We start from the raw sequence: 26,759 nt of genomic DNA, 5'->3' as shown, positions 1-26,759 counted from the left end.
CCCGAGGCTTGGTGTCACGTGATGCGCTTCTCCCTCCCTCCGCCTCCTCCACCCCTCCCTCCGCGCTTGCGGCTGTCACGTGGGCGGGGCTGGCGCGCGCTGCGCACCCCTTCGGCTACTCGGCGCGCGGCGGGGCAGGCGCCGGGCGGCTGTAACGGTCCTAACGACTCTAACGGTTGTGACGACAGCGGCTCTGCCGGGGGGCACCTTGGAAGCAGCGGGAGCGCCCAGCCCGCCGGGCGGAGGGGCCGCAGGGAGCCTACCGGGGGATGTCGCAGAGGCCGGGTGAGGAGCGCTTGGCGGGACAGCGCGCGGGGCAAGATCGGTGCCCCGCAGCCTCCGGGCTGCGCATCCTCCCGACCCAGGCAGTTCTGTCGGGGCGCTGTGAGGGCTGCGGTGTGGCGGGGGCGGGGGCGGGAGCTGTCGGCGGTGGGGAGCGGCTGGACGGAGGTCACCGCGGAGGCCGCGGTGAGGATCTGTAAAACTGGTGCTAACCATCCGGATGGGGAAAGGGTTCTTCTCACGTTAGCAGGGCTTGGTTGTGGGGGCGTCATCCCAGTGACTTTCTCTTGGTCTGCCTGTGAATTTATCCCACAAAGCTTTGTCCAGCTCTCTGAAAGTCTCTCTTCCTGCTTGGCAGAGCTCACAATATTTTCATACAGTTGTGCGTGTCGTTTGTTGTTTTTGTGTTTTTTTTTTTTTTTTTTTTTTTTTTCTGATTCATGGTGTTTCAGTTCATTCTTCCCTTTGTTGTCAGCTTCCTGAAGGCTGAGATCTAGCTTACTGAAAAAGCAAGGCCCTTAATATTTTTTCCCTCCTCACTGGGCTTTATATAAACAATTAGTGTTTCTTCAGTTTTTAATACAGTTCTAAATTAACTATTAAAGGAGTATTTTTTAAAGAAACTTTCAGAGTTCTAGTTTAGACAGTTTAATTGACCTTTTGGAAAGCATGCTGTTGTCTACTGACAAAAGGTAAAATGGGCTTATAATTGTTTAAGCTAGGGATGGGGTCATGGGAAGAAGGTGCTAAACATCCTAAATGGAAATGTTTTTGGAGCACAAATTTTTTTAGGAAAAAGATTTAGTGATTCTTTGGAGCATTAAAATTAATGTTTTCCTCGGAATACTTGTCTCTGTATGCATTAGAATAAAATATAGAAGATTAGAAGATGTCCTGAGTGAATAGGTTCAGTAAATTGCAATAATTGCTCAGATTGATTGTGATTATAGTCTTGTTATGGTGGATGGATGACTGTCATCCTGCTCTAAGGGTTTTTTGCTGTATGGTTAAAGCAGTATCATGGTTAATAGTATTAATGTACATAATGCTTTTTGCTTGTTTATATCTCTTTCAGCTGAATACTCAAAGCAAATAGGAGGTCTGGTTGTCAGTTCTTAGATCAGCAGGTTTTTCTTTCCCTGTATTACTCATAAAAAACATCCAAAAATAAATTGTGCAGAGGTTTGAACACAGATTTTGTCATAGAAATCTTGTCTTATGTAAGGTCTAAGGAAAGTAAGTTAAGGCACATGATTTCAGGGAGTTCAATATATTTTTGTTGGCAGGAAGAAAGCTGCAATAAAATCACTTGGTTCACACATCTGATTAGTGTCAATAGTATGTATTGTTTCCCTGTTGTTTCTCAATACTGAACTATGACATTAGAAACCAAAAACTGTAGAAAACATGAGGGAGGTTAGCATGTCTAGAATTTTACTTTCTTGGTTGAGTTGTACTTAAAATTAAAAAAGGATCAAGTGTGACAGACCTTTCTTGTTGTTCTAAAGCCAAATATCCCAGCTTTTTTGTTATCACTGCTGTTTATAATTCCCGTAGACAATTAGAAGTGAAGGCCTGAGCCTGCAGTTTCTTTCTGTGCAAGAGTTAAGTCTACCGAGCTAGAACAAAGTGCAGCATTGGAGCCTGAGGAAAGAGTGATACAAACAGACAATTGTGTTCAAATAGTCTTTACAAATAAGGTCTTCAAGGAGTTAACTATAGTTTTTTGTTGCAACAACAATTGGTACTGTTTCCCGGTAGGATGTCATATTTGGCTATTGTTCTCTGCAGCACGGATTTGTTTAGCTGAATTATAAACTGTAAATTTTTATTTGAAATCATTTAACAAGACATTTTGTAGACATTTTTTCTTTTTTTTAAGATGGGGATAAATATTTGCCTCCATGTATTGCTGAGAATAAGCCTGCATGCTGCTTATTTAGAAAGCAAAATAGTGAGAAGCTGAATGCATAGGCAGCAGTTTAGCATAGAACTTTTGAAAGACTTTGGTCTCTGAAAGCATGTGGCTTTTTTGTGAGCAGATCTAGATTTTTTCACTGTTAGTGACTGCTGCAAATTCAATTTCTCTATATCACAATATGTAGCTGCTTCAGTTCCCGTCTCAACAAGTCATCCTTTCTTGCTTATTTTTAGCCTCACTGAAATTAAAACAATCATCTTTTGTTTCTGTTCCTGTTTGCATACAGTTATTGTTGGATAACTTCAAAGAGGTCAAAGCAATTAGAAGAGGTGATGCTGATATTATAGAAGCTCCCTCTGCTGGTTAGTTCTGCAGCAGAAATAGAGCTGCATGGTGTATAGTTGTTTATCACTGAATCATACAGCAGAAATGAAAAGATAGTTGAAAGCAGTGACATATGGTGTTTCTAAAAGTAACTGTCTACCAGAGCACCAAGTTTAAGCTTATAACTTTTATAGTCATAAAGTTTTTAATTGCAATTAACTTAAAATCTAGATGTTGAAATGTAAGTGACAGATACTCCTTAAAACTGCTGCTGCCATGTTGCATGAAGAATCTAAATAATAGCTTGAGAGCTAATATATTGAGACAGCTATTTGCATACAGATTAAAATAACTTCATTACTTCAGACTCCATCTGGTACATGTGCTACTACATTGCTCTTACAAACTTTCACTTAGGGTGCACTGGTTGCATAGTATGTAATGTAGCAGGGTCCAGTCTAGATGTGATTATCAGGAGAAATAAAAAATAACCTTAGCTCTCTTACTGATGCAGTACAGGAAGGGTGAGAGGACACTGTTTCTTTGTGGAGCTGCTTGCAACAACGTGACTGAAGTCCCCTACATCAGGCTTCTGTAGCAAGGATTTGCCCAGAAGAAAGTCTGTGCAAGCCTTTCCCCTCATAATCAGGCAAATGTTGCAAAAGGATGAAGTTTGAATGTGATTTGTGTGAGAGGTCAGTCACAATATTGCAGAGTGTCTACTGTTTTTAGAAAGCGTACAGTGTGTCGTAAAGGATGCTAAAATTAATTTGGTTTCTTTTTTGATAACACTGAGTTACTTTACTGACATCTCCCATTTACAGTACTATATATAAGTATGTATTCCCCAAATACTTCTTTTTCCACTATAGACCTTTTTTTCCCTCCTGTGACAACTAGAACTTTTATTGGAAAGCTAGGAAAGTGGCTAAGGTGGTTAAGGAATCCATCTTTTGAGAGGAAAAAGGTGATGCTTGTGCCTAGGTTGGCTATTTCTGCAGGGAATGGATAATAAGTAGTTGAAACAGCTTTCTATGCGCATTTATATCTAAGAAACAGTAGCCCATGTATAAACCCCAGAACTTTCAGGTTTGTATGTTGTGTCACTCATTTAGACAGGAGCATAAACAAAAGTAGCTGCTGTTGCTACTGTGAAAATGTTGCAGCTGAATGATGATAGGTACTCCAGCAAATGGCAGCATTTAAGGACAATACTTAGTATTTGTAGAGGATGGGGAGAAGTTGTATGTTTGAAGATAAACAATACACATCGTATAAAAGGCAACAGATATTTTCTGTTGTTTGGTTGGTTTTAAGGATTTTTGTTAACTTTTATTGGTTGCTAAACCTGAAGATAATTTGGGATTGTGATTTATTAAAGAAACTAGCCTGCCAGTGGCTGATGAGTTGTAATTAAAAACCTTTTAGGGATAACTATTGAAATTACTTTGTAGGATTGTAGTGACAATTCAAATTGGAAATATACAGCATTGTTTTAGATAAAGCAATGTTACGTCTGTCAAAAATTATAAGGTTCTTCATCTGTGAATGAAGTTAATTGCTCATGTCTAATCTGGAAAGTCCTGTGTGCTTGAAAGCTTTTCTTTTGTTTACTGCTATTAGTTTGTCTGACAAGATATCCAGTTGAGCTTTGAGGTATGGGAAATGCAGTGTAACTCACATAGGTTTTGTCAGAAATGAATGATTAACTGAGTCGTGCAATAGTGAAGAATAAGCCAAGAGGATTGAAGACCTAGTGCAAAGATCAGTAAGATCATAAAGTAGAACATTTAAAACTGGTTACCTTTAGAGTAGAAAGGGTTCTCAGAGTGCTGTAAAACTTGTTAACATTAATTTATCAGGACACGCTCCATCAAAATAACATTTGTCTGCATGTCTTATATTGACAGGATGTGTTGAAAAGAACTTCAGTGAAGAAAATATTTTTCCTAATGTCCAGTTTATGAGATGTTTGTGTCCTGCCATCGTATATTATATGGGCAAAGTAAATACATGAAGTTAGAAGGGACAATTATTTAGTCTGCTCAAAAAACCAAGTCATTGCTGTCTCCTTTTAATTGATTGACATTGTCATATGTTAAAAGATTTGCCAAAGTGAGGTAACCAATCTTAGCAGCTAACTAGCCTGAGTTTGTAACTGGACTAGAAATTAAGAAGGCTTAAATGCATTCAAATCTGTTTAGCTGTGTAGAATGTGATGTGGTCTTGGCATCAGGTAGACTTCAAAAGCTCTTCTACAAATACATCTGTTGTGAATGTGCCATCTGGAGACTTTGGGTGTTTTCGAGACCTGCTTCAAATATGAAAAGTAGAGTGAAGTCAGGCTCTTGGTGAGGGAGGTGTCTATAGAGCAGAGCTGGGTTTGTTGGAGCAAGGTTACAAAATCTGGTAAGGATACAAGTCTGGTTTTTGTTTGTGTTGGGTTTTTTTGTACATGTACTTCCACTGTGACCTAAGTGTTTCTCAGACTTTAAAAACAAAACAAAACAAAACAAAAAAACCCCCTTCTTCCAAAAAAACATCTATGCTGAACAACCTGTATTTTAGGATTAACTGCTCGTGTTGAATAGCTTTCTGAAGCCATGTCTTGGCTATCAGCACAGTTTTGAGAACGAAGCATCAGAAGCAAAGAGGCTGTCTTGTGTTCTCACTGTTGTTCATATCTGATACCCAGGCATCATCAAGAAGAAGCCTGACTTGAAAGCAACAGAGCAAAGAATAGGGGGATGGGATAGGGCTGGAGCAAACAAATGAAAAGAAAGAACTAAATGTTGATGAGAGGATGGCATCTGAATAGAGACTGCATTTCTTGCCCATTGAATAGTTCCTTAGCTGCATTTTTTTTTGTTAATGGTTTATTGCAATTTGTATCGTGTCACTGACATTCTGTGGAATTCTTCACCTAGTGCTTTTCAGATTTCACAAAACTCACTGATACCCTGAGCATGGATCATAGATTGTCAGTGACAGAATCCCTTCAGGGTATGAGTAATGTTACAGTTTTCATGTGTGGCATTGAAAGCCTAAATAAGCTCTGTAGGTTTCTGTTGACTGTCAGCTTTGTTCTTGAACTGGTGCAACTGCCCTGAGGAAACTGGGAAGAATAAGTATTGTGGAAGGATGGATTGTATACATGTGTTCATTGACAGGTGATGTCTATACCCAGTCATGTTTCCAGCTTTTGATGTGGTCCAGCTTGTTTCTAAGTAACAGACTATGACAGTTTCACTTAATCACATTCTTCCAATGTGTTTCACTGCTTAATTGTATGAATGCATGAGTTTATTTCATGCTTTTGTGCTCTCACAAATGGTTTTTGACCATAATAACAGCTTTTGATTAGGCAAGACATGGCAGATTTGGGTCATATGCAGAACAACCCTAGCTTTGGGTTTTTTGCAGGATTCACAGATACATCAACAGCTTGCTTACATGGCATGTATAGATTGTAAGACTACAAAGAAATTTCACAAGTGAAGATCTTATAAATGGGAATTTTGGTTGAAATCCCCTCTGAAAATTTCTTCAAAACTCCACTCTGTCACCAGTGGATATTTGCCAGATCACGAGCTTTAAATAGGTTTGCTTGTAGAACAGCAGATGTTCAGCTGTACTGAACTGCACAGTTTACTTAAATATCCTATTAAGAAAAGATCTGTTCTTCAAATGTCTTACCAGTGACTTTCTATTTGTTCACCTTAATACATGGAAGTGTGATTACGTATTTCATATAGAACAGAATGCTATACTTTCAGAGACACAACATGTACCTTTTATTTAAAGGAAATTATCTTATTGCCTGTTGGTGAAAATGCAAAATAGGCCTTTTAATATACTTTTGTTTTTATTACAGCAATGTCATCTTACTTGTAGAAACATCATGACACATAGCAGCATCATGGTGGATGTAGGAAAGTGGCCAATATTTACCTTACTGTCGCCTCAAGAAGTAGCATCTATTCGGAAAGCATGTGTATTTGGTACCTCAGCCAATGAAGCTATATATATAACGCACAATGATGAGGTAAGACTGTAATAAAGCAGAGCATATACTCTACAATTTTCTGGTTTTGGAGTCCACTGAATACTTGCAAATTAATAGGTTTTCAAAAGCATTGTGTGAAATTTGTATATTTCAAAACATATTGGGTTTAACTTGTAACTTTTTTTTTTTAGTCTTGTATGGGGACAATGTAGATGGAGTATTTAGAAAACTAACAAATGACAAAAGCCAGGATGGATTTCATGCACTTTTGAAGACAGACAGAATTCAAAAGAAGTTGTGGTAGCTTGAAATTAAGTGCAAGTGCTCCAGGTATGAAGATATAAAATGAGGTTATGGCTTGCTAAGTAATAATAAAGCAGAAGATTATCTGTGGATTTTAATTATTCAGAAACTCAATACAAATTAGCACTGTGCTACTGAAAGGAAGCAAGCTAGATGTTCCGGGATGTGGTAATGGGAGGGTTTCTTGTGAGACTGGGTAGAGCAGGATTTTTTTTCTCTAAGTCCTATCAAAGCTGCCTGTAGGATGAGCCTCCCAGCTGTAGCTATTTACAAACTTCTTTTAGAAAAAGGTGGTGTCTTCCACTTTCACAGTTTAATACTTTTTCTAGTACAGTTCCTGAAAATGAGAAGCCTGGCTTCCAGTCCTGCACAGATCTGAAGAATTCAGACTCATTAACTTCCAAAGTGTCCCCATACTGAATTTTGAGCTTATTAACTTCCACGAGGGAAGTCTTCAGCCCTTAAGAGTCCATGACAAAACTCTGTCCTGCCTTGATGAAGACGTGGATATTGCCACATCTGTGCATACCTGAGTATATATCACTTGAAATTACTTTTCCTCTGTTTTTCAGGTATTTGTTTTTGGACTGAATTGCAGCAATTGTTTGGGAACTGGAGATAATCAGAGCACAATAGTACCAAAGAAATTAGAAGCCTTGTGTGGAAAGAAGATTTCCAGTCTCAGTTATGGAAGTGGACCCCATGTTGTACTTTGCACTGAAGGTAGAAAATTAACATTTGGTATAGAAAAATAAGTTACAGATTTTAACAAGAGTGGATTAAGGTATAATGGTATTAAGTGGGCAACGCACACTAAGGGGTTCTCACTGGTCTTAAGTGGAACTGAATGTATTCTGTAATAGGTAAATTAAATATCTGTTACATTTCCATTATGTTGCAACTGTAGAGTTTTTCTCTATAATTTATGATGTGCTAAGCCTTATCTGTGCACTTTCATGTATTTCCATAATACATCTAGAGATTATACTGTGATATATGTATATAAAAGCTGTATACAAAGTGCATAGTTTGTTTTAGTATACAGATGATTCTTGTAATAGTTCCACAATTTGTTACTGTCCTTTCACTTTAATGTCAGTGTTTTCTACTTTCTTAGAATTCTGTCTATCTTCCTTGAAATTTTTGGCATTTTTTATCACAAACTTGAATATTTTTTCAGATGGTGAAGTGTATGCTTGGGGGCATAATGGTTACAGCCAGCTTGGGAATGGCACAACAAATCAGGGCATTACTCCTGTTCAAGTTTGCACAAATCTGTTAATAAAGAAAGTGGTGGAAGTAGCCTGTGGCTCTCATCATTCCATGGCGCTGTCATTTGATGGGGATGTAAGTTGAAACTTGTTCAAATTCCTTAATCTCCTTGAAATGAGTAGTGCAGATGACCTTGCAGTCTGAAGTTCTCTGTTTCTCTACAGTGTCGTTACAACATAACCTTTTCTCCCTGCTGCTTCAAAGTAGGGTGTCCTTTTTTAAGAGTGGACTTGAAAACAAGTTAAAAAAACCCACACCCACAAACCCCAATGAAAAGACCCCAACCACAAAAATTAGAATAAAAGGTTATTAAACTTTTGTGTCTTTTCATTTGTTGTATGTCTCACAAGGATGAGACCAGAAAGCTGTGATGCAGGTGAAATAATGATTTGTGAGGTGTAGAATCTAACATGGTTATTTGCTTGCAATCCTGTTATTAAGGGGTATATTGAGTTGTTTGTATTCATTGGTAGCCTTTAGTCTGTTTCTTGTAGTCTTCATGATTTCCTCACTGGTACTGTGAAGGAATGTTGCTCTGCACACCTCTAAATACCTTTGCGTGTAGCCAGTGAAAGAGTCTTTATGCTGTTTACATAACTTAAGGCTATGTGTCATGAGAAACGTGTACAATTAGTTTCCAGTTAGCTAGATTTGACCAGTGTATGTGTGTGTCTGATTTGAGTTGCATGTTACTGCATGGGATAAAGCCTCGTTTCAGCTCTGCTTTAACAAAATAAGAGTTCTAATTTTAAAACCTTTATAACAATGAAAATGGAAACCACAATTCTTTCCATTCTGGTAATCTGACCATGTTTGTTGATTGAGTATGAAGTCATAGTGCAACAGTAATACAAAGTAGCAAATCAGTATTTTGAGGGTAGGAAAGAGACATTGTGTTAATTTAGGTGAATTGTGTTGTATCTGAAAGGAGGGTGTACACTTAGGAAAGATGTTCCTGGCTAATCTATAAAATTTGGTTTACGCATGGAAGGCAAGGATGTTCATGTACTAGTCAAGCTAGCGGTACCAGCTGCTGTGTGTTAGCTGCCAGTGATGGCCATACTGTCTCTTGTAATAAATGTAGCATGCTTGAAACATCAATGAAAGAGGGAAAGAATGTTTGTATTTACCATGGAGTTGATATTTTCAGCTCACTCACCTTTGTGGCTAGTTAACGTGCTACAAATCCATCCGTAGTGTACCTTGCAGTAGCTTAGTCTGTTTGTGCTCTGAGGTTTTATCTTTACCAGAACTGATTATACTAAAAGCAGAGAAATATGTTGAGTAGGGTTTTATTTACAGAAAGATTTATCTGCAACAGCCATTGTGACTTAGATATATCTAGAGTTTCAGAGAGGCATTGAAATTGGAAGTATTAGTGGAAATACTTGGCATGATTTATTTGTACAGTTGGTTCATTGCAATTTTAATACAGTGCAAATTTAAAAAAATGATGGACTTAAAGGACTGCAGACATTTATGCTTCTCTGAGAGGGAAAACTGATTAGTTCTTTGGCATTTTGATCTGGCTTCTGAGATTTTCCACCTCAATTTTTCCATGTCATTGAAATAAAGGTATTTTATAGAGCATCTTCAGATATTATGTAGGATTCAAAGAACCAGCAAATACAAGTAACAAAAAGCAAAGGACGAATGCTTTCTTTTGTTCATATCAGACATGGTAAATAAGTTGTGTTGGTGAGAGGTTTTTTGTTCTTGTCTTTGGTATTTTTCTTTGGTTGATGTGGGGTACTTTTCGGATGTTGGGTTGTGGGTTTGTGGTTGTTTGGTTGGTTTGTTTGTGACAGGTTTTTGTTTCTAATGATTTGACTTTTGGTTTGGTGTCGCAGTAAGCAGACAGCTTCTGGCACCAAAGGGTGTGCAGACTTCACATTAGGGTATCTGTCAGTGTGCTTCTACTGGCTAGCGTGTCCATGGCTGGATATTTCTAAGAGGACAAAACTATTTAACTAGGTGAAGCATCATAGGATGAACAATCAGAAATAGTCTATAGGTGTGTATACATATAATAAAAATTGAAGGAACTGAAAATACAAAGCTATATTTTTTTTCGGTAGCAAACTACTTCCCTGTTTTCTGGACTTCTAGATGAAAGGAACCAATATTTTTATTTAATTATTATTAGTTTGCCACTAGCAAACTTTGAACTGGCAGAGATGGTGCTTTTTTGTTAAGGCCATTGTGTAAGAGAGTTCTGCTACTGTGAAACATAGGCTGACAAAACCATCTCCTTTCATAGCTCTTGAAAGATATAAAAGAGGTATGGTGAGAGTCCAGAAATAACCTGATTTAGAGTTCTATGAAGAGAACTAAAAAGCTGTAAATTGGGGAGTTTAGCCTAGGAAACAAGTGACATTTGGGCTTGCATTCCTTTTTCCAACATCATGGCAGTATTATATGAAGACAGTCCACTCACTGTGCTCTTTTGTCTTATAGTCTGACTATTTATATGGAAATATGTTTCTTTTGTTTCCTCTTGTAGTCAGATGCTCTGGTTCTGTAGCAAGAAGCTAAAAAAAGAAATATGTTCATATTTGCTACATCAGTCCTATTGCTGTTTATAAGGCTACTGAAAATAATTTTAAGTGTTTTAGCTCATTAAATAGGATAGTTTACCCAATACGATGCTGACTACAGTAAGATTATAATTTATTACTATTATCCAGACTTACACTGCAACTTTTTGCTTGTTTGTTTTTTATGGACAGCTGTACGCTTGGGGCTATAATAACTGTGGTCAAGTGGGATCTGGATCTACAGCAAACCAGCCAACTCCTCGTAGAGTTTCAAACTGTTTACAGGGTAAAATGGTAGTTGGCATTGCTTGTGGTCAGACCTCCTCCATGGCTGTAGTAAGCAATGGTGAGGTAAGCATTGCTGCATTCTCACATTCTCTCTCTCTCTCTCTGTTACCCAAATTTATGAGGCTAATGTCTGAACATGGCATGTTCAAATTATAGAATTATATTGATAACTTCTGTGAGACCATTTTAAGGAAAACTCTGCAATTAACTGGAGATACTGTCTTTGCTCTAAGCATTATTTCTTACGGCAAATGCTGTACTGGAACAGAATTTTTACTGAGTCTGCAGCTGCAAGAATTTGAACAGTTGTATTAAACATGTCTGTTTTCCTTTTTTCAGTAGATTGTTCAACATATGTCTCTAATTAGACTTTTTGAAAGCATGCACAATTAAATAGTTAATCTTTCTGCAGGAATACACTGGCTGATCCTGGTTCTTAAGCACATTGCTTAATTGCCAGCAAGAAAACCAAGCTTTTGAATGTTGTCCAAGTGTTGTGCAACTGTTCTGTTTCACATGTTTGTGGTGCTATCTTGCTTCTAGCTATGAACTGTAACCTCAATTGTACTACATTTCACCAAACTCGGAGTGTAGCCTTTCTTTGTGACTGCAGGGACTATAAAAGTCCCTGAGGTTGATTGAGATTTCATTGTACATACATTTGTCTTGATGTGTCCGCCATAACAAAACTAAAGGAAAAATTAGTTTAAACTAATCCTATAGCTAATCAGCTGATCACAACAACTAATTTATTGTTTTCTTTAAAGATAAAAAGAAAAAGTAATAAGGAGAATATAAGGTGTAGAAGTCAACTAAAATCTTGTGGCTATGGGAAATATTTAATGTATTGTTAAGTTTAGTGTGATATTCCTAGTAGTTCAAACACAAATATATTTTACTAAGCTTCTTTAAAAGGTAAGTGCAGGATTGAAAAGTGGAATAGAGTCAGTCATTGCAGTATATTTAATATCTTTCTGCCTTCTCTATATTAATCTTGAAACAGTGTACAGTTTTTTTAATAAGATGTACATTTTTTACTTGTGCTTGATGCTAAGTCATAAATGTTCTGTGCTTCTATAGGAGAGTGGTTTAATTTTATTTTCCTTTTGCAATCAGGTTTATGGCTGGGGTTACAATGGTAATGGTCAGCTAGGTCTTGGAAACAATGGCAATCAACTAACACCATGCAGAGTGGCTGCGTTACACGGTGTGTGCATACTCCAGGTATGTCTAACATGCAAATGAAAATGCAGTAATGCTGCTAGCATCTGCTAAAACTGTGTCTTTGGAATCTTATACCTGCTTCTAAATGTCACAATTCAAATACTGAATTTTTTTAGTTCCTATTTAGACATATAGGAAGTGCAAGTAAGCTGTAAAATACTTGCTTTTGTAAATGTTCTGAATTATTTAAAGTTAGCTAGTGTAACTGTAAGTAAAGTATGGTATGAATACAAATGGCATCTTTGTTACAAAGATGAATGAATGACATGCGCTAGGCAAAGACAAGAAATTAAGGGCAACAAGATGTTCAAATTAGAATCTACATTTATATTCTAATTAGCCCTTTGGAAGTAGCTCCATGAGGGCGGTGAAGCACTGGAACAGGTTGCCCAGAGAAGTTGTGGATGCTCCACCGCTGGAAGTGTTCAAGGCCAGGCTGGATGGGGCTTTGGGCAACCTGGTCTAGTGGAAGGTGTCTCTGCACATGGCAGGGAGCCTGGAACTAGATGGTCTTTAAGGTCCCTTCTAACCCAAACCGTTCTATGAATCTGTGATAAGTAAGGGGATAGGGAAAATGAGAGTCATGGGTGTGGGTTTGGTTGTTTGGTGGTTGGGTTTTTTGTTTGTTTTTGGCTAGGTTTGTTTGTTTCCAGCTGAAGAATAAAACTAAAAATTGGGATTTCCTGGGGTTTTAGTAAGGTTCTGTGGAGTTTCATGTCATAACTTGGGTTGAACGGTTGTTGGCTGTTGAACTGCAGCTCTTAAAATTTGTATAGTATTCCAAATATCAAATTCTGAAAGTATTTCAGAGTTGCAAGACACGGTGATGATCACTGTTCTTTGTGTGAAGAGTCTGCAACTGAAAGCAAGTAAAGGCTAGCGAGACTTTGCAAGAGTGCAGTAAATTATTTAGGAGTAACCAATGAACCAATAAAGCTGGGACTTCTCCAGTACCTAAAGTTAATGTATTTTGTGTTAGCTTTAAGCACTGAGAAATAACACATTGTAGTGCTAAATGAAGAATGCCTGAGGTATTTAACATCAGCTAGACTAAGGTAAAGTGTGCGATAATTTTATTTGTCATCTCTCTTTTTGTTTAGTAGTAATGCTTATACATTTACTTACAGATTGCCTGTGGCTATGCGCACACACTAGCACTAACAGATGAGGGTTTGCTCTATGCCTGGGGAGCTAACACTTACGGGCAGCTAGGAACTGGCAATAAAAGTAACCAGCTAAGCCCGGTGCAGATCATGATGGAAAAAGAAAGGTAATCTTGCTGAAGCTGTTTCTGGATATGTAAGTCTGAGCATGTGTTATGCAGTCTGTAGCACTGGAAGCATGCGTGTGTGGGGCTTGCTGGATTGTTTTCCTATTGCTAATGTAAAAAGCATAGGAAAGGATGGTAACTTACTGTTTAGTATAGACTCAGTGCTTTTTGTGATTTGTAATGATTACTGAAACTAAATATACTTCGTGCGTACCTGATACTGAAAGATAATGAATGACTGTGTTAGGCTATTCTAAATATGGTTCCTTTCATTAAAAATTTGGAGCTGGGAAATTGGTAAGCCAAGCTTTTAAGCTGTATTGAGGCCTACATTAAAAAAAAAGGGGGGGGAGGGGAAGTGACTTATAGAAGTGACACATGGGGAGTAAACAACTTTCTGAAGGGCTGACAATAGCCAACCATGTAAAAAGAACTCAATTTGCAAGGTTGCTAGAGCTAGGGACAGGTAATACCACTTTTATCAGTAGTACCACCTAATACTTTGTAGTTTCTTAGCTTCCTTGACTCATAAAAGAATAACCCTAACCCTTGTCCACCCTCTTTCAGCACCATTGTCATCCTTGTATTTGGGATGGCTGTTCACCTACAAACTTGGACCACAGTCCTGTTCTCTGGACCCATGTGTAGATTAATGGACCCATACCTGTAGATTAATGTACCTCTATTTGGAAACCTCAGTCTATAAATCCCTTAACCTGTAAATCTCTTAATTTATAATCTCCTCTTAACTAGGAAACACTTGTGCTTGTTTTTTTTCCTCCATTTCTGAACTGTCATTCAGGGAAGTCATTCCTTTTTCTTTTCCTGTTTCTCACACTTTAAATTAAAAGCTGCACAGTACTGAGATTATGTAAGAGCTTAAAAAAATGGTTGGAGGTAAAGAAAAAAGGGACCATCATAACAGAAACCACTGAAGTGAGGCTGGCTTATTTGTGAAGGAACTGACACTAATGAAGCAAAGTGAAATACCCTTTAAGAAAGGACTGGAAGAGAAATGTGTAAGTTTGCAAACAGATCGACTTAGTTTTCTTAGCGATTTATTTCTTCAGTGAACTAAGAGGAACTGTGCATTTAGAATTGTATGTGAACTCAAACATGGGATTATAATAAAACTGGCATTTGTTCAACGACTGAAGGAGGGAGAAAAATATAGAACTTCTGCTTGGAATCCAAGGGAGAGATAAGTCACTTGAACTTACGTATCTTGCTTGACTGGGCTCCCTTGGAAACAGTACTATAAGTGGGTGAGCTGTTATGTCCCATGAAGCATATTAATGCTGCTTTTCCTGGTCCTTTCATTTAGATAACTCTTTTGTCATTTATATGTGTTGCTGGTGGCATTTGATGCTATCTTGAAGAATAGTGCACATATAGCTTGTAAAGAACTTTTGGACTTTGTGTTAGCTTGGAGGAACAGTTATGAAGGCCAGCTTCTTGAATTTTGATGTTAAGTATGTGCTTAACATGTTATCCTGTACGTGTACTGTAAGTATACTGTACATGTACTATACAGATTATAGTGCATGTTTTATTATGCTTTTCTTAAGTATAGTATAGTTAATCTAAAAATGAGAATCTGTTCTGCTAAGGAAAGTTTGGGGAAGGACGTAGTTTAGGTGGATAGCTATGATGGACAATAAGTTGTCCCTAAAATAATTACTTTATGGTGTCTCATGTAAAGGTGCTGAAAGATTTCAGTGTTACATAGAGGTTCATAAGTTGATGATGGTGTAAAACAACAACCCAGTAGTTTTTTATCTGCCAGAAATTGTCGATAAATATACTGAAAGTGATTGTAGATTCTTTGTGTTTTACCTTGAAATAATTTTTGCACCTAAAATGTGGGCTTTGTGCTGAAAAAGCTTCTTGCCTAAAAAGCTGCCTCTTCATGGATATTATTCTGTAAAGGAATAGACATTTTGATACATATATTCTTGGACTGCTTGGAAAGATATTTATTTGTCCAAGTTGATCTGTTTCTGGCACAAAGGCGTGAAATCCTCTGCTGCATTTTTAACGTGGAGGAAAACCAGGAAAGCGTAGCCTTTATCTTGAACTAATGCTAGAAGTTCCCCCAGTTTTCACTTATCACGTGAACAGAGACACTGGAAATATCCTTGTGGTCCTTTTAATGGAAATGCGATTCTTCTCAATTCTTGTGATGTTTCAGATAGCAAGATAGGGATTGTGTGAGCAATGGGAGAACATAATATATAAGTGTGCATCAGCAGCTCTAATATTTAAGGAACTATGTGAGATGAGTGAAAATACTATATGGACTTTATTTTAAAAGCAACCATAACGCTTCACGAATGTGAAGTTAAGTGCATGTTTTCACCTCTCCTCAAATGAAGCACTGTCCATGTTCCATGCTGAATTTCAGTTTTGAGGGAAGGAGACTAACAGCAAAATAAGAAGTCAGAAATACAAGCAGCAGGTCAGACTTCTGTCTAAATACAAAAAACAGATTAAAGGGTTTCTAGAAGTTTTTCTTAATAAACAGTTAATTGAAAAATACATAGAATCCTAATATCAAAATAAGAGTTTTTATAACATCTGTTTGAATGAAGTCCTGAAAAATGCTCTGCTAGAATCTTAGTATAGCTTTGCTGCCTCTTCCCTAACTGGAAGCTTCAGAAGCTCCATAAGCATTTCTTCTTGAGAATAAGTGTCTGATATGTATTGGTTTTAAAGGAAAAAAAACCAAAACTTCAGTTTTCTTCATCCCTTTCCCATGGTTATGAAAGAAAAGGGGGAATGTCAACTGATGAGAATGACATGATTAAAGCAACATCTGATTACAATAAAAATGTACAAGCAATCTGAAAATGTCACTGCAGTTTTTAAATAGTGATACATTCAAACTATAGCATTCATTCAGGACAAAGAAAGAAATACAGGAGTGTAGATGCATAGTTTTGTTGGCTGTTATTTTGGTGAAGTATTTGGAAAGTCACTCGATTCCTTACCTGTAAGTATCTTACAAGGTTTTTTCTGGTTGCAGGGTTGTGGAGATTGCAGCCTGCCACTCTGCTCACACGTCGGCTGCCAAGACCCAAAGTGGCCAGGTGTACATGTGGGGCCAGTGCCGTGGGCAGTCAGTGATCCTTCCCCACCTCACGCACTTTGCCTGCACTGACGATGTGTTTGCTTGCTTTGCTACCCCCGCCGTTATGTGGCGTCTTCTATCAGTAGGTAAGAATAGGCTGCGATATGGCAGCCAGCACTATAATATCTGTCTACGTTTGTAGTGATTAGTACAGGTTACAACTTCTGTGACAGGATGGTTTCTGCTTTATGGAGAAGCTGCAATTAAAAGTAATTATTTTAGCTAGGTTTTTTTTTCTTTTGAAGAAAGCAGTCTACTTCAGTAGCCAAGGAACCAGAGCAGGGTTAACAAGATTGTTTGTTTGCCAGTATACAACTGTAGAGAAACCCTGTTTTACCACTGCACTGTGTATATTGTATATTTCTTATATTTGTATTGTTTGAGCTCCAGCTCAGGATTGGGAAGGACTCCTGGATCATTAAACATAACTTTTTTCTCTTAAAACTGTTTCTACTTGAAAGGCTGTTCATGATGCTTGTTACTTTGGTATCTACCAACTTAAAATTCTAAGTGTTGTCTCTAGCTTGCCCAATATGAATATGTAGGAGTGAATCTTTCTCATGCATTTCATGTTAAGAAAGTAAAGTAACAGAATTCCAAGTTTTGATTTTGTGAGATGATTTATCTCAGCTTGATTTAGTTTGGCTTTCCCTGAAGACAGGCAGCCTTGTAAATGATAGTCACTGTATAACAAGAGCAAAATATTATTGTTTTCTCTGTTGGAACTCTCTTATACTACCTGTGATTACACTTGGGGATGGAGTTTCTGTGTCCAGCAAATAAGCCCAAGGCTTTCTTCTTGATTATCTTTAATTCATATGCTTCTAATTCTTTTTTGACCCTAAATATGCTATAAAGTGCTTATCTTGCACTTTGTTGAAAACATGAAAGTGTTTTCATGTTCAAAACATGAAGATGTTTTCATCTTGAATCTGCTGCTTCAGTTCTCATGATCATTCTGCATGTCTTACTCTGTTTCCATATTGACAATAGATCTTAATTTTGTTAGTCCCTGTACAAAATTGGTTTTGTGGAGGGAATCACATCCTAAGGAACCTTTTTCCAGACTCAGATCTTTGCATGTGGTGTGTCTGAACCCAGCTTCTCCAGTTTAACTTGTCATTTAGCATGCTATCCCATTTATAGAGGTCCAGATTACAGCATTTCATCTATAGAGGAAAACTGAATAGTTTTACTGAAGAGAGAGTAGATTAGCTTGGAATGATCTGCTTCTGGGTAAATCCAAGTCTTGTTTTATCCTACTTCTCACTTTCTCCATTCTCTAGTCCTCTGGGTTATGTGTCAGTCTTGCCCTCTGTAGAGGTCTGATGGTTGTCCAGGTCTGTTGCCTTTTGCTAATGGTGAAGGCTGTTTAAATGACATCTCCCCAGTTTCATTACCTTTCAAGTTCCTGATTTTTTTTGTACTCCAAGTACTCCAAGACTGAGTATAACAAGGAATTTGAATTTTGTTCCTGTATTTTAATTTCTCTTGGCCTTTGGGCCTTCTTCTACTCTGTTGATAATCCTACTTACTGAATATTTGAATCAAAAGCATTAATCCTGGGGGCATTTTTAATTTCTGTTTTCCATATACATTTTTCCTTCCCCACCTTTTTTATTCATACAAGGTTAATGTCGTGGTTTAACATGAGCTAGCAATACAACCACGATAGCCACTCGCTCACTCCCTCCTCCACCCCCCTAATAGGGGAGAGAATCAAAAGGGAAGGGAGAAACTTGGATTGAGATAAACACAGTTTAATAATATAACAACATACTAATACACTACTAGTAAATATTTATATAAAAAATAGAAATAAAAGATACTCAAAGCAATTCCAAACTAACTCCATCCACAGCTGAGCAGCCAGTCCCAGCAAGCCACACCTGGTCCTAAAGCTGATCCCAGAGAGAGAAAAGAGAGGAAAAAGACAGAAAAGCCCAGAAGCCTCTACAAAATGGCAAAAGGTCTGGTGTCCCACACCAAAAACTCCCCCGGCTCCGACAAAAAGAGCGAAGACATGAAAGAAAGCAGAAGAGCCAACTGGAAGATCCCAACTCTCCTTAAATATGAGGCATGGTGCTAGTGGGATGGAATACTCTTATTGATCAGTCTGGATGTCAGTCAAGTTCTACCCCATTTCTGCCTCCTTTCCTGTATGCTTCACACCTGTGAGGAGAGCTCTCAGAGTGTCCTTTGCTCTCAGACCAGAGCAATTAAAAACATTAGCTCTGTGTTATCTCTTGTTCTCAAATTAAGTCCAAATAATGAGCATGCTAGCTATAAAAAAGAAAGGTTTCTAACTGCATGAAGAAAATTAACCCATTTTCGGTCAAACCAGCACAGTTAAACAAAAAACAACATCAACAAAAAAACACAAAAACCACAAAGCCAAAGAAAAAAAACACACAAACTCTTTTTTGTTTTTCTTAGTGAGAGCTAACTCTGCATAAAGGTTATTGTTCTACTTCCAGTTATGATGGCTGTGCCAAAAACATGAATCAGTCATTCAGGATTGGCTGTGGTGAAATACAAATCTGCAGCCTTTTTTGAGGAATGAGCTTTAGGTATTTGAAGTGAAAGTTGATCTACTGCATAGCTTAAGCTAAGCTGATGACCTAGAAAAAAAATCACATGAGCAGATGGAGGGGATTGGAGCATGGTTTAGTTAGCCCTGATGAGGTGCAGGTTCTGCAGATGATCCATGGAAATCAGAGGACTGTATGGTCTTTTGTAGCACAAACATGGCTTCTCTGTTACAGCAATTTGTTATAGCAGTATTTATTTTTAAATACAAAGTAATTTAGCTGTTCCTAATGGTGAAAAGTAATTTGTGGATGGTATATGGATGAACAATATGCAGTCTTGTGGGATACAGGAGACAGACCACATCCCATTATAGGACAAATCCACTTTTCCATCCTTTGCTGCTTAGAAGCCACGTGTTTTGAAACACGCCTTTAAGATGCATCAACAGAAGCTTCAAAGTGGCTTCTGTTAGTTTTTCTAAAACTTTAGGATTTTGCTTTACCACAAGCCTTCAACTTTGTGCTGCAACTCTCATATGATTTCTAGAGACACAGAATGGAACATCTAGGGGGACCAGTGCCGTAGGCCTTGCTATAAAGAACAGTGATATCTCAGCTTTAATCCACTTCCAAAATTGCTGAAGTCCTCTGTCCTTGGTTGTACCAAAAACATACTGTCATTCTTCTTCAACTGCTTTTGAATTTTCTTTTGTTGTAACTGACTAATAAACTGAATATGATGGTGTCAATGATAGTTCATGTTAGTGAGCCCCGTAAAAGACGTTAACACACAAGCTGCAGGCACAGACTATATCTGATCTGCCAGCACAAAAAAGTGGTCAACTGATGTCATGTTTTCTTACTATTTAGGCTCAGCTCACACCATCCCAGTGCAGCTGAAGTACTGTACACCCTGTCTCAAGTGAGTTGCAGGTGATGCTGTAGACTCCCGTTACCTTCAGTTTGCAGAGTTGCCCCAGCACTAGCAGTGGGCTGCCAGGAGGCTGGCAATTTCATGGGTGCTGCCCAGGTGGAGAACAAGAAAGGAAGTTCTCCAGGTACTTTCCTTGGTGCTGTGCTACCTCTGCATAATGAGCTGGAACAGGAACTGCTGGCCACTGCTGCCTGTAGCTGTTGTGGAGTAGTCCTTGCCAACAGGAAATGGTGTTGGATTAATTAATGCTTCCCATTTCACCGCTTAAGCCAATAGAATCCTGATACTGACCTATTTTCCTTGAAATGTTCTTAGTTGAGCTGCTAGCTTTCATTAGAGATGTGTATGTTCTGTTTAAGATGCTTAACGTGTTTGTTTTGTTCATTTAAAATTGTCTCTGTAGAGCATGAAGACTTTTTAACAGTAGCAGAATCTCTGAAGAAAGAGTTTGACAGCCCAGAAACCTCAGACCTAAAGTTTCGTGTGGATGGAAAGTACATCTATGTCCACAAAGCTGTTCTGAAAATCAGGTAGTGGTCACGTTTCACAGCTTTCATTTATACAGAATAACCTCTTTGTATTGCATCTAAGGGGGGTGGAAAGTAAGGGTTAGGGAGGGAACCCCTAAACCATCTAATATATCCATAATCACTTTAAATGAAGTGACTGTGAAAGGAGTTGAATCAAAACTCTTTCTTAAAATGGTTCATATTAAATTTTGTCTTAAAATGATCCATATTCAATTGTCACTAAGCCTATTTGTTGTTTCCAGGATAATAAATACTGTTAAGTTGATCTGATTGCAATGTATACAAAGATGTTCCTGTAGCTTAGATCAAATAAGAGTTTTAATGCATAAGTGTAACAATGCGTACAGTATTAGGAAACAAAATGTGGACCACTGGCTGTGATGGGGTGTATTTAAAGTATTTGTGAACATTGCAGAGCGTACCAAATACATATTTCGGGGGGAGGCTGTAATGTAATCTTCATGTGTTCATATAATAGTGTTCCAGATGATGTCTTTGTCTCTTAGGTGTGAACACTTCAGAACCATGTTCCAGTCATACTGGAATGAGGATATGAAGGAAGTGATAGAAATAGACCAGTTTTCTTATCCTGTGTATCGTGCCTTTCTTGAGTACTTGTATACAGACAGTGTTGACCTTCCGCCTGAAGATGCAATAGGTATTGCTTATGGTCCAATTATGTTAGAAAGCAGCATCTGGAAAAACTGAGGCAGGGGATGCAGAATAACTGTATTAATATAGGCTTCTAGTCCAGCCTATGATGCATTTTACTGGTGATTAGCTAAGCTGTCTTTAAAACATGGTTGTAGCAAACTTATTACAGAAAAAGTGATGCATATTTAGAAATAAACTATGAGCAGTATTTTCAAGCTTGGGAGAGGAACTATTTCTATGGGTTACAATACTTGCATATTTTACTAAATCGGATCAATTAGTGTTTAGAATTATATGAAAGAATTTCAGTAGATCTAATAGGGGGAACTTGGACAGCAGAGCAAAGAGCAAGCTGTAATTTAAGCACAGATTTTTATAGTAATAGCTTTTTGCTTGTGTTGTGGTGCTTGTTTGGCAACAGTTCCACTCTTGTAAGCAATTAGGTATGCAAATCAGTGGAACAGCCTGTGTATTTAGAGATTAACAGGAGGTAACAAAAGGCCTTTTTTCCTGTGTGAAGGTAAAATACATTTTTTCTGAATAGTGACCTACTTGCAAAAAGTATATTGCATACAGACTACAGATGCAACCTGTAACCCAGGAGCAAAAATTTGTTGAAAGAGCAGAGATCATTACACCTGACTAACACAATTGCATTTTATTGCAGGGCTTTTGGATTTGGCTACTTCATACTGTGAAAATAGACTGAAAAAATTGTGTCAACACATTATCAAGAGAGGAATTACTGTGGAAAATGCGTTTTCATTGCTCTCTGCTGCTGTCAGATATGATGCAGAGGTAAACTTCTAAGCTTCAATCTTTTAAATAGGTGGTTGCTTTCTGACTTAAACTGTGGTGAAAAGCAACTGGTTATATTTTTCGTGTAAACTCTCACTACCGGATAATACTGTTTGCCGTTTTAAGAATTTGAGAATATTGGACTGATGAAATCTGTATTTGCCATGAAAGAGGTATATTTTTTTTTTCATATGCCAGTGCTGGGAAGGTGAACCAGTACAGAGATATCTAAAGATGACTTAAGTCCCAGGCTGAGGCTCAGTATCTGTAAATGTTTGCATTGCTTAATTTCATGGTAAAGGTTATGACAGTGTGCCAAACTTCATGAGTTACTATTTCTGTGGGAAAAACTGTGACAAACAATTTCTGAGAATCAAAACACTAACTCTGAAACAAGGGAAGGGTTTAAATACAAAGCAAAACCCATAATATTATGAAAAACAGTGTTGTAAGCCTTAAGTTACTTACTTGTAAGGTTAGTGGCGTGTGTGATGTGATATGGTGATAAGTCTGACGATCAAGTGCATTTGGGTTTTTTTTGTTCGGCAGTGTGTTTTTTTTGTTGTCTGCTTTTTTTTGTTTTGTTTAGCTATAGTCAAATACACTTTTGTGGTGGGTTGACTGTGGCTGGATGCCGGGTGTCCAGCAAAGCTTCTCCATCACGCCCTTCCTTGGCTGGACAGGGGAGAGAAAATACAATGAAAGGCTCGTGGGTTGAGATAAGGACAGAAAGATCACTCACCAATACAGCTAAGGGCAAAACAGACTTCACTCAGGGAAATTAATTTATTGCCAATCAAATCATAGCAGGATAATGAGAAATAAACCCAAATCTTAAGAACACCTTCCCCCACCCTTCCCTTCTTGGGCTCAACTTCACTCCCAAATTCTCTACCTGCTCCCACATGCAGTGAAGGGGAACAGGGGGTGGAGGTTGTGGTCAGTTCATCACCATTGCTGGTGAACTCGGCCTTGGTCAGTGGTGGGTCTGTCTGGGAGCCGGCTGGCATTAGCTCTATTGGACACAGGGGAAGCTTCTAGTAGCTTCTTACAGAAGCCATCCCTGCAGACCCCCAACTACCTAAACCTTACCATGCAAACCTAATGCGACTTTTAGCCTTCATAGTATGCTAATGAAATGGCAAGATAAAAACTGCTGTATGAGCCTAATAAATTTTTAAGATGGAAAAATTGTGTGAAAAGTGGGAAAGGCTAGTGAAACTTCCCTGCTGCATTATGTCTGATTTCACTACTAGATCACTAACGTGCTGCTTCGTGAACTGAACAGAAGTATTTTTGGGCTTGCTTTGGCTCATTGTGTTCAGCATGGTACCTGTGCATCATGTTTGCCGCTTTGTGATTTGTTAAACTGGCTACTTAACCTTGTAAAGCAGTTTCGCTACTAAGTAACACAACTCTTTGCTTTTTCTTGTACTTAATATCCAGCAATTGGCATGCAGATGTCTTAACTTATTTCAGAGCCTTGTTCCATGTTGCTTGTTCGATATACCTTACCCACTGGGCTGCTTTAGTGTCTGCATTGTGGCTTCAGCTCTACTGTGAATAATGATTTATTTGGGAGTTAGTGGAAAATAGAAAGACTTACGTATTTTAGCCCTAGAAGATTTTTTGCAGGATGGGTCCTCAGTGTGTTATTTATTGCATTTGTGAAGGGTAGAAGAAATCCAGTTGCTATGCCTAGGTGGTACCTCATGAGCTAAATGAAATTAGAAATGAAGTTAGAGCTGTTGGCTTAAATGCAGTGCTACATCATGGAGATAATGGGTAACACCAAGGGTTTGGGTTTTAGTAAAGAGCATTATTTACATGCAGCAGTGCTGATGGGGGCTTGAAATAGCCTGGGTGATGTAGTTCATTGAAGGGACTGTGTGTCTGAAAGACAACAGTTAGAAGAACCTGCTTTACTATTTTAAAATACCACTGTGATATGAAACTCTCCTATACTTTCTTTTGGTGACTGACTGAAGTGGGTGTAATTAGGTCAGGTCTGGCTCCTTATTGTAGCTTTAAAAATAATCATTGGATGTACCTTTTGCCTTTATCCACTTCAGTCTATATTAAGTACAGTTTGCTGGGATTGCATCCATCTGCAAATGAAATGCAGCCTTTTCTTATACAGAATTTTAATTTTTCCAAAGTTAGTAACTAATACTACATTATTTCTATTTATTGTACACTTTTGTTGCATTGACTTAGAATATGGTTTTTTAAATAAAGCAGTGCAAAATATTTTAATATGTATGATGTAATTTTATTTTACATGCTAGTTCATTCTGTTACGTAAAAAAAAAAAAGTAAACCCCCAGTGTTCAGTTCTAATAAGTTTGTCTTTTTTCATTGCACAGATGCCACACAACTCAAGAGCTGAAGCTTCAGAATGCCTGGTTTTAGGCCAGGATATATTTTTATATTGTTGTGTTGAGAACACTCATTGGCACATAGTTGCTGTAGCTTTCCATGTTGACCTTAAGTGAAAACACGAACATGCGTCAGTCTTTCATACCTCATGTGGCTTAAAGAGCTCTGCAAATTTGTTATGCCTTATTGCAGCACCCAGTCTGCCGAGCAGCTAAGGAAGGGCATGTTCTCATGTATAAAGTACTAGTTATACAAATGTTTTGTGAGGGCTGCAGCATCTTCCTTGTAGCAACTTAGATCTACACTACGAAGAATAGATTTCCTTCTCAAAGCAGGAGCTGGAAACAAATAATCTGAGTGGGAAACATTCTCTGGTCAAGGTTATATTGACAACAACTGTCTCTTGTTTTTTTTTAAGTCATCCTTTCTCTCTGACATCATGTGGGTGCAATGATGGTTTATGTGAGGCTTTTCTAACCCTCATATGGAAGGCATTGCCAAGTAGACTCAAATATCCAGAGTTCACTATCTGCAAGAATTATTATGCTGTATTGTGCCACACTACTTCTTTTGAATCATTTGAGGAACATCTGTGAAATACTTTGTTCACACGAGTTTGTTTTTTCTACACAGAAAGGCTTTCTGCCTAAACTGTGCTTTAAAACTCCCCGCTTAGCACACGCTTGCATTGAGCCTGGTGACATGCAACTTCAAGGCTTTAGTTCAGCCCCTAACTAAGCAGGAAGTCAAGCAGCACTACATATAGATTTGAGTTTATGGTATGGAACAAAAGAGCTGGATTTCTATAATCCACGGTCTTGGTTATATATCATTACCCCAAGATCTCCTGTCTGTGTTGGGTTTTAGTAGCTGTCAGTGAATGCGGATGAAATGCCTTAAGTGGGAAACTTAAAATACAGATTGCTCAGAATAGCTGATTTTGTGACTGCATTTATATAATGAGAACTAAATTATGGCTCCTTTTCCCTTTGTAACAATGTTATATGGGTAGAATTATTATTTGCTGTTGTGTTTACATAGTGATGCTGTGTGGGGGAAAACATTGAGAGCCACTACATTAATGTGTTTATCTTAATCTCTGGAAATATAAAGTATATGCAGGCATTTCTGCCTGAGAGTATTTTTCTGTAATGGAAACAAAGATAATAAGACTTCTTTCTTTTTTTTTTTTCTTTTTTTTTTCCTGTTTAGGACTTAGAGGAATTCTGCTTTAAATTTTGTGTCAATCATTTGACAGAAGTGACACAAACTACAGCATTTTGGCAAATGGATGGTCCCCTCCTAAAGGAATTCATTGCTAGAGCCAGTAAATGTGGAGCCTTTAAGAACTGAAATGAGGCTGTAAGTTCTGGGGGTGTGTGTAGGGTTTCTTGCAGTTGTAGCAGGATGTTGTAATTGTACAGGTAAAAGCAAGTGCTACCTGGTCTCTTGTACCAGAAGATGTGAGAGGCCACACTGATAACAAATGTCTGTGCTCAGGAGTGAACTCTTGTAAAAATGTCAAGCAAAATATTTGCTTGCATTTCACAAACCTCGATGGTGGAACCACCTCAGGATTCCAGACAGAGGAACCACTGCAGTATGCAAAGGACACCAGCTGGTGTTAAGGACTTACCTTTTTTGCCTCAGAAATCTCCACTCCAGCACCACCTGTGTTCATATTTTCAATTTACTTTTTGGGGCTAGAGAATAGTCTGACCTTGAGCTACTGAATGATGTCAATTAAATCCTTAAATCCCTGGGATTATAGAGAAGCAAATGGCACGGATATCTCTTAACTGCATTTGCATGATTGTGAATGAATCTGCCATTTGCTGTATGTGATTAATCAAGTGTATTTGGTGCTTAGAAAAGCGTGCAAAAAACAATAAATTCTCAAAGCCTATGCAAGTGGCTTTGAAGAAATGGGTAACTAGCAAATCTAATTGGAAGTAAATCTTTGGGTATACCTTAATATAAACTGTAATGTGTACTTTATGTAATTTGTTCAAGCAATATTTATAGTGGTTGATGATGGAAAAGAAAATCCCTCTGTTGACTTCAGATTACACTGGTTCCCTTGGAGGGGAAGGGATACACTGTTCTGAAAGTGGGGGGTTTGCATTTAAGTGTTGTATAAATTCAAACTACACATAATAAAATTCACTTTTTTGTATTTTGTACCTGTTCACTAGCAAACTTCTTCAGACTTTGAAGAAAATTGCAAGCTTTCCATGTTACATACAGCATAGAAGTTGCTTTATTTAAAAAATACAAAATCAACAAAAACGCAGAAAACCCCCAGCCTGTGTATTACTGAATCCTGCTGATCTCACTGTGCTTGGCAAATACTTGTCATTTCAGTTTTAGAAAACT

At 38.0% G+C, this 26,759-nt stretch overlaps 1 protein-coding gene across 4 annotated transcripts; it reads left to right on the top strand.

Annotated features, from left to right (window-relative positions):
* Positions 1 to 26,542, top strand: RCBTB1 (RCC1 and BTB domain containing protein 1). Of its 4 annotated transcripts, XM_080360425.1 has the most exons (12): positions 1 to 285; positions 6,402 to 6,572; positions 7,409 to 7,559; positions 8,017 to 8,183; positions 10,838 to 10,996; positions 12,050 to 12,157; positions 13,285 to 13,427; positions 16,453 to 16,643; positions 20,426 to 20,552; positions 21,059 to 21,210; positions 21,874 to 22,004; positions 25,596 to 26,542. In XM_080360425.1, the coding sequence occupies exons 1-12, from the start codon at positions 22 to 24 to the stop codon at positions 25,734 to 25,736; spliced, it is 1,905 nt and encodes a 634-aa protein (XP_080216551.1). In that variant the 5' UTR covers positions 1 to 21; the 3' UTR covers positions 25,737 to 26,542. The 4 variants fall into 4 exon arrangements, 3 of the variants coding, with proteins under 3 accessions (XP_080216551.1, XP_080216552.1, XP_080216553.1); XR_013923400.1 differs by lacking the exon at positions 21,059 to 21,210 and having other exon boundaries at positions 25,596 to 25,723; XM_080360426.1 differs by lacking the exons at positions 21,874 to 22,004; positions 25,596 to 26,542 and having other exon boundaries at positions 21,031 to 21,132.
* Positions 26,543 to 26,759: the final 217 nt, after the last annotated feature.

The sequence above is a fragment of the Nesoenas mayeri genome (assembly GCF_963082525.1).
Source record: "Nesoenas mayeri genome assembly, chromosome: 1".
Taxonomy (NCBI): Eukaryota; Metazoa; Chordata; class Aves; order Columbiformes; family Columbidae; genus Nesoenas; species Nesoenas mayeri.
This window is presented reverse-complemented; position numbering and strand designations above follow the sequence as displayed.

Coding starts and splice junctions, on each gene's coding strand:
- RCBTB1 (XM_080360425.1), top strand. CDS start 22: ATGCGCTTCTCCCTCCCTCCGCCTCCTCCACCCCTCCCTCCGCGCTTG. Junction 16,644..20,425: donor GTGGCGTCTTCTATCAGTAG/GTAAGAATAGGC, acceptor TTGTCTCTGTAG/AGCATGAAGACTTTTTAACA. Junction 21,211..21,873: donor TCCGCCTGAAGATGCAATAG/GTATTGCTTATG, acceptor ATTTTATTGCAG/GGCTTTTGGATTTGGCTACT.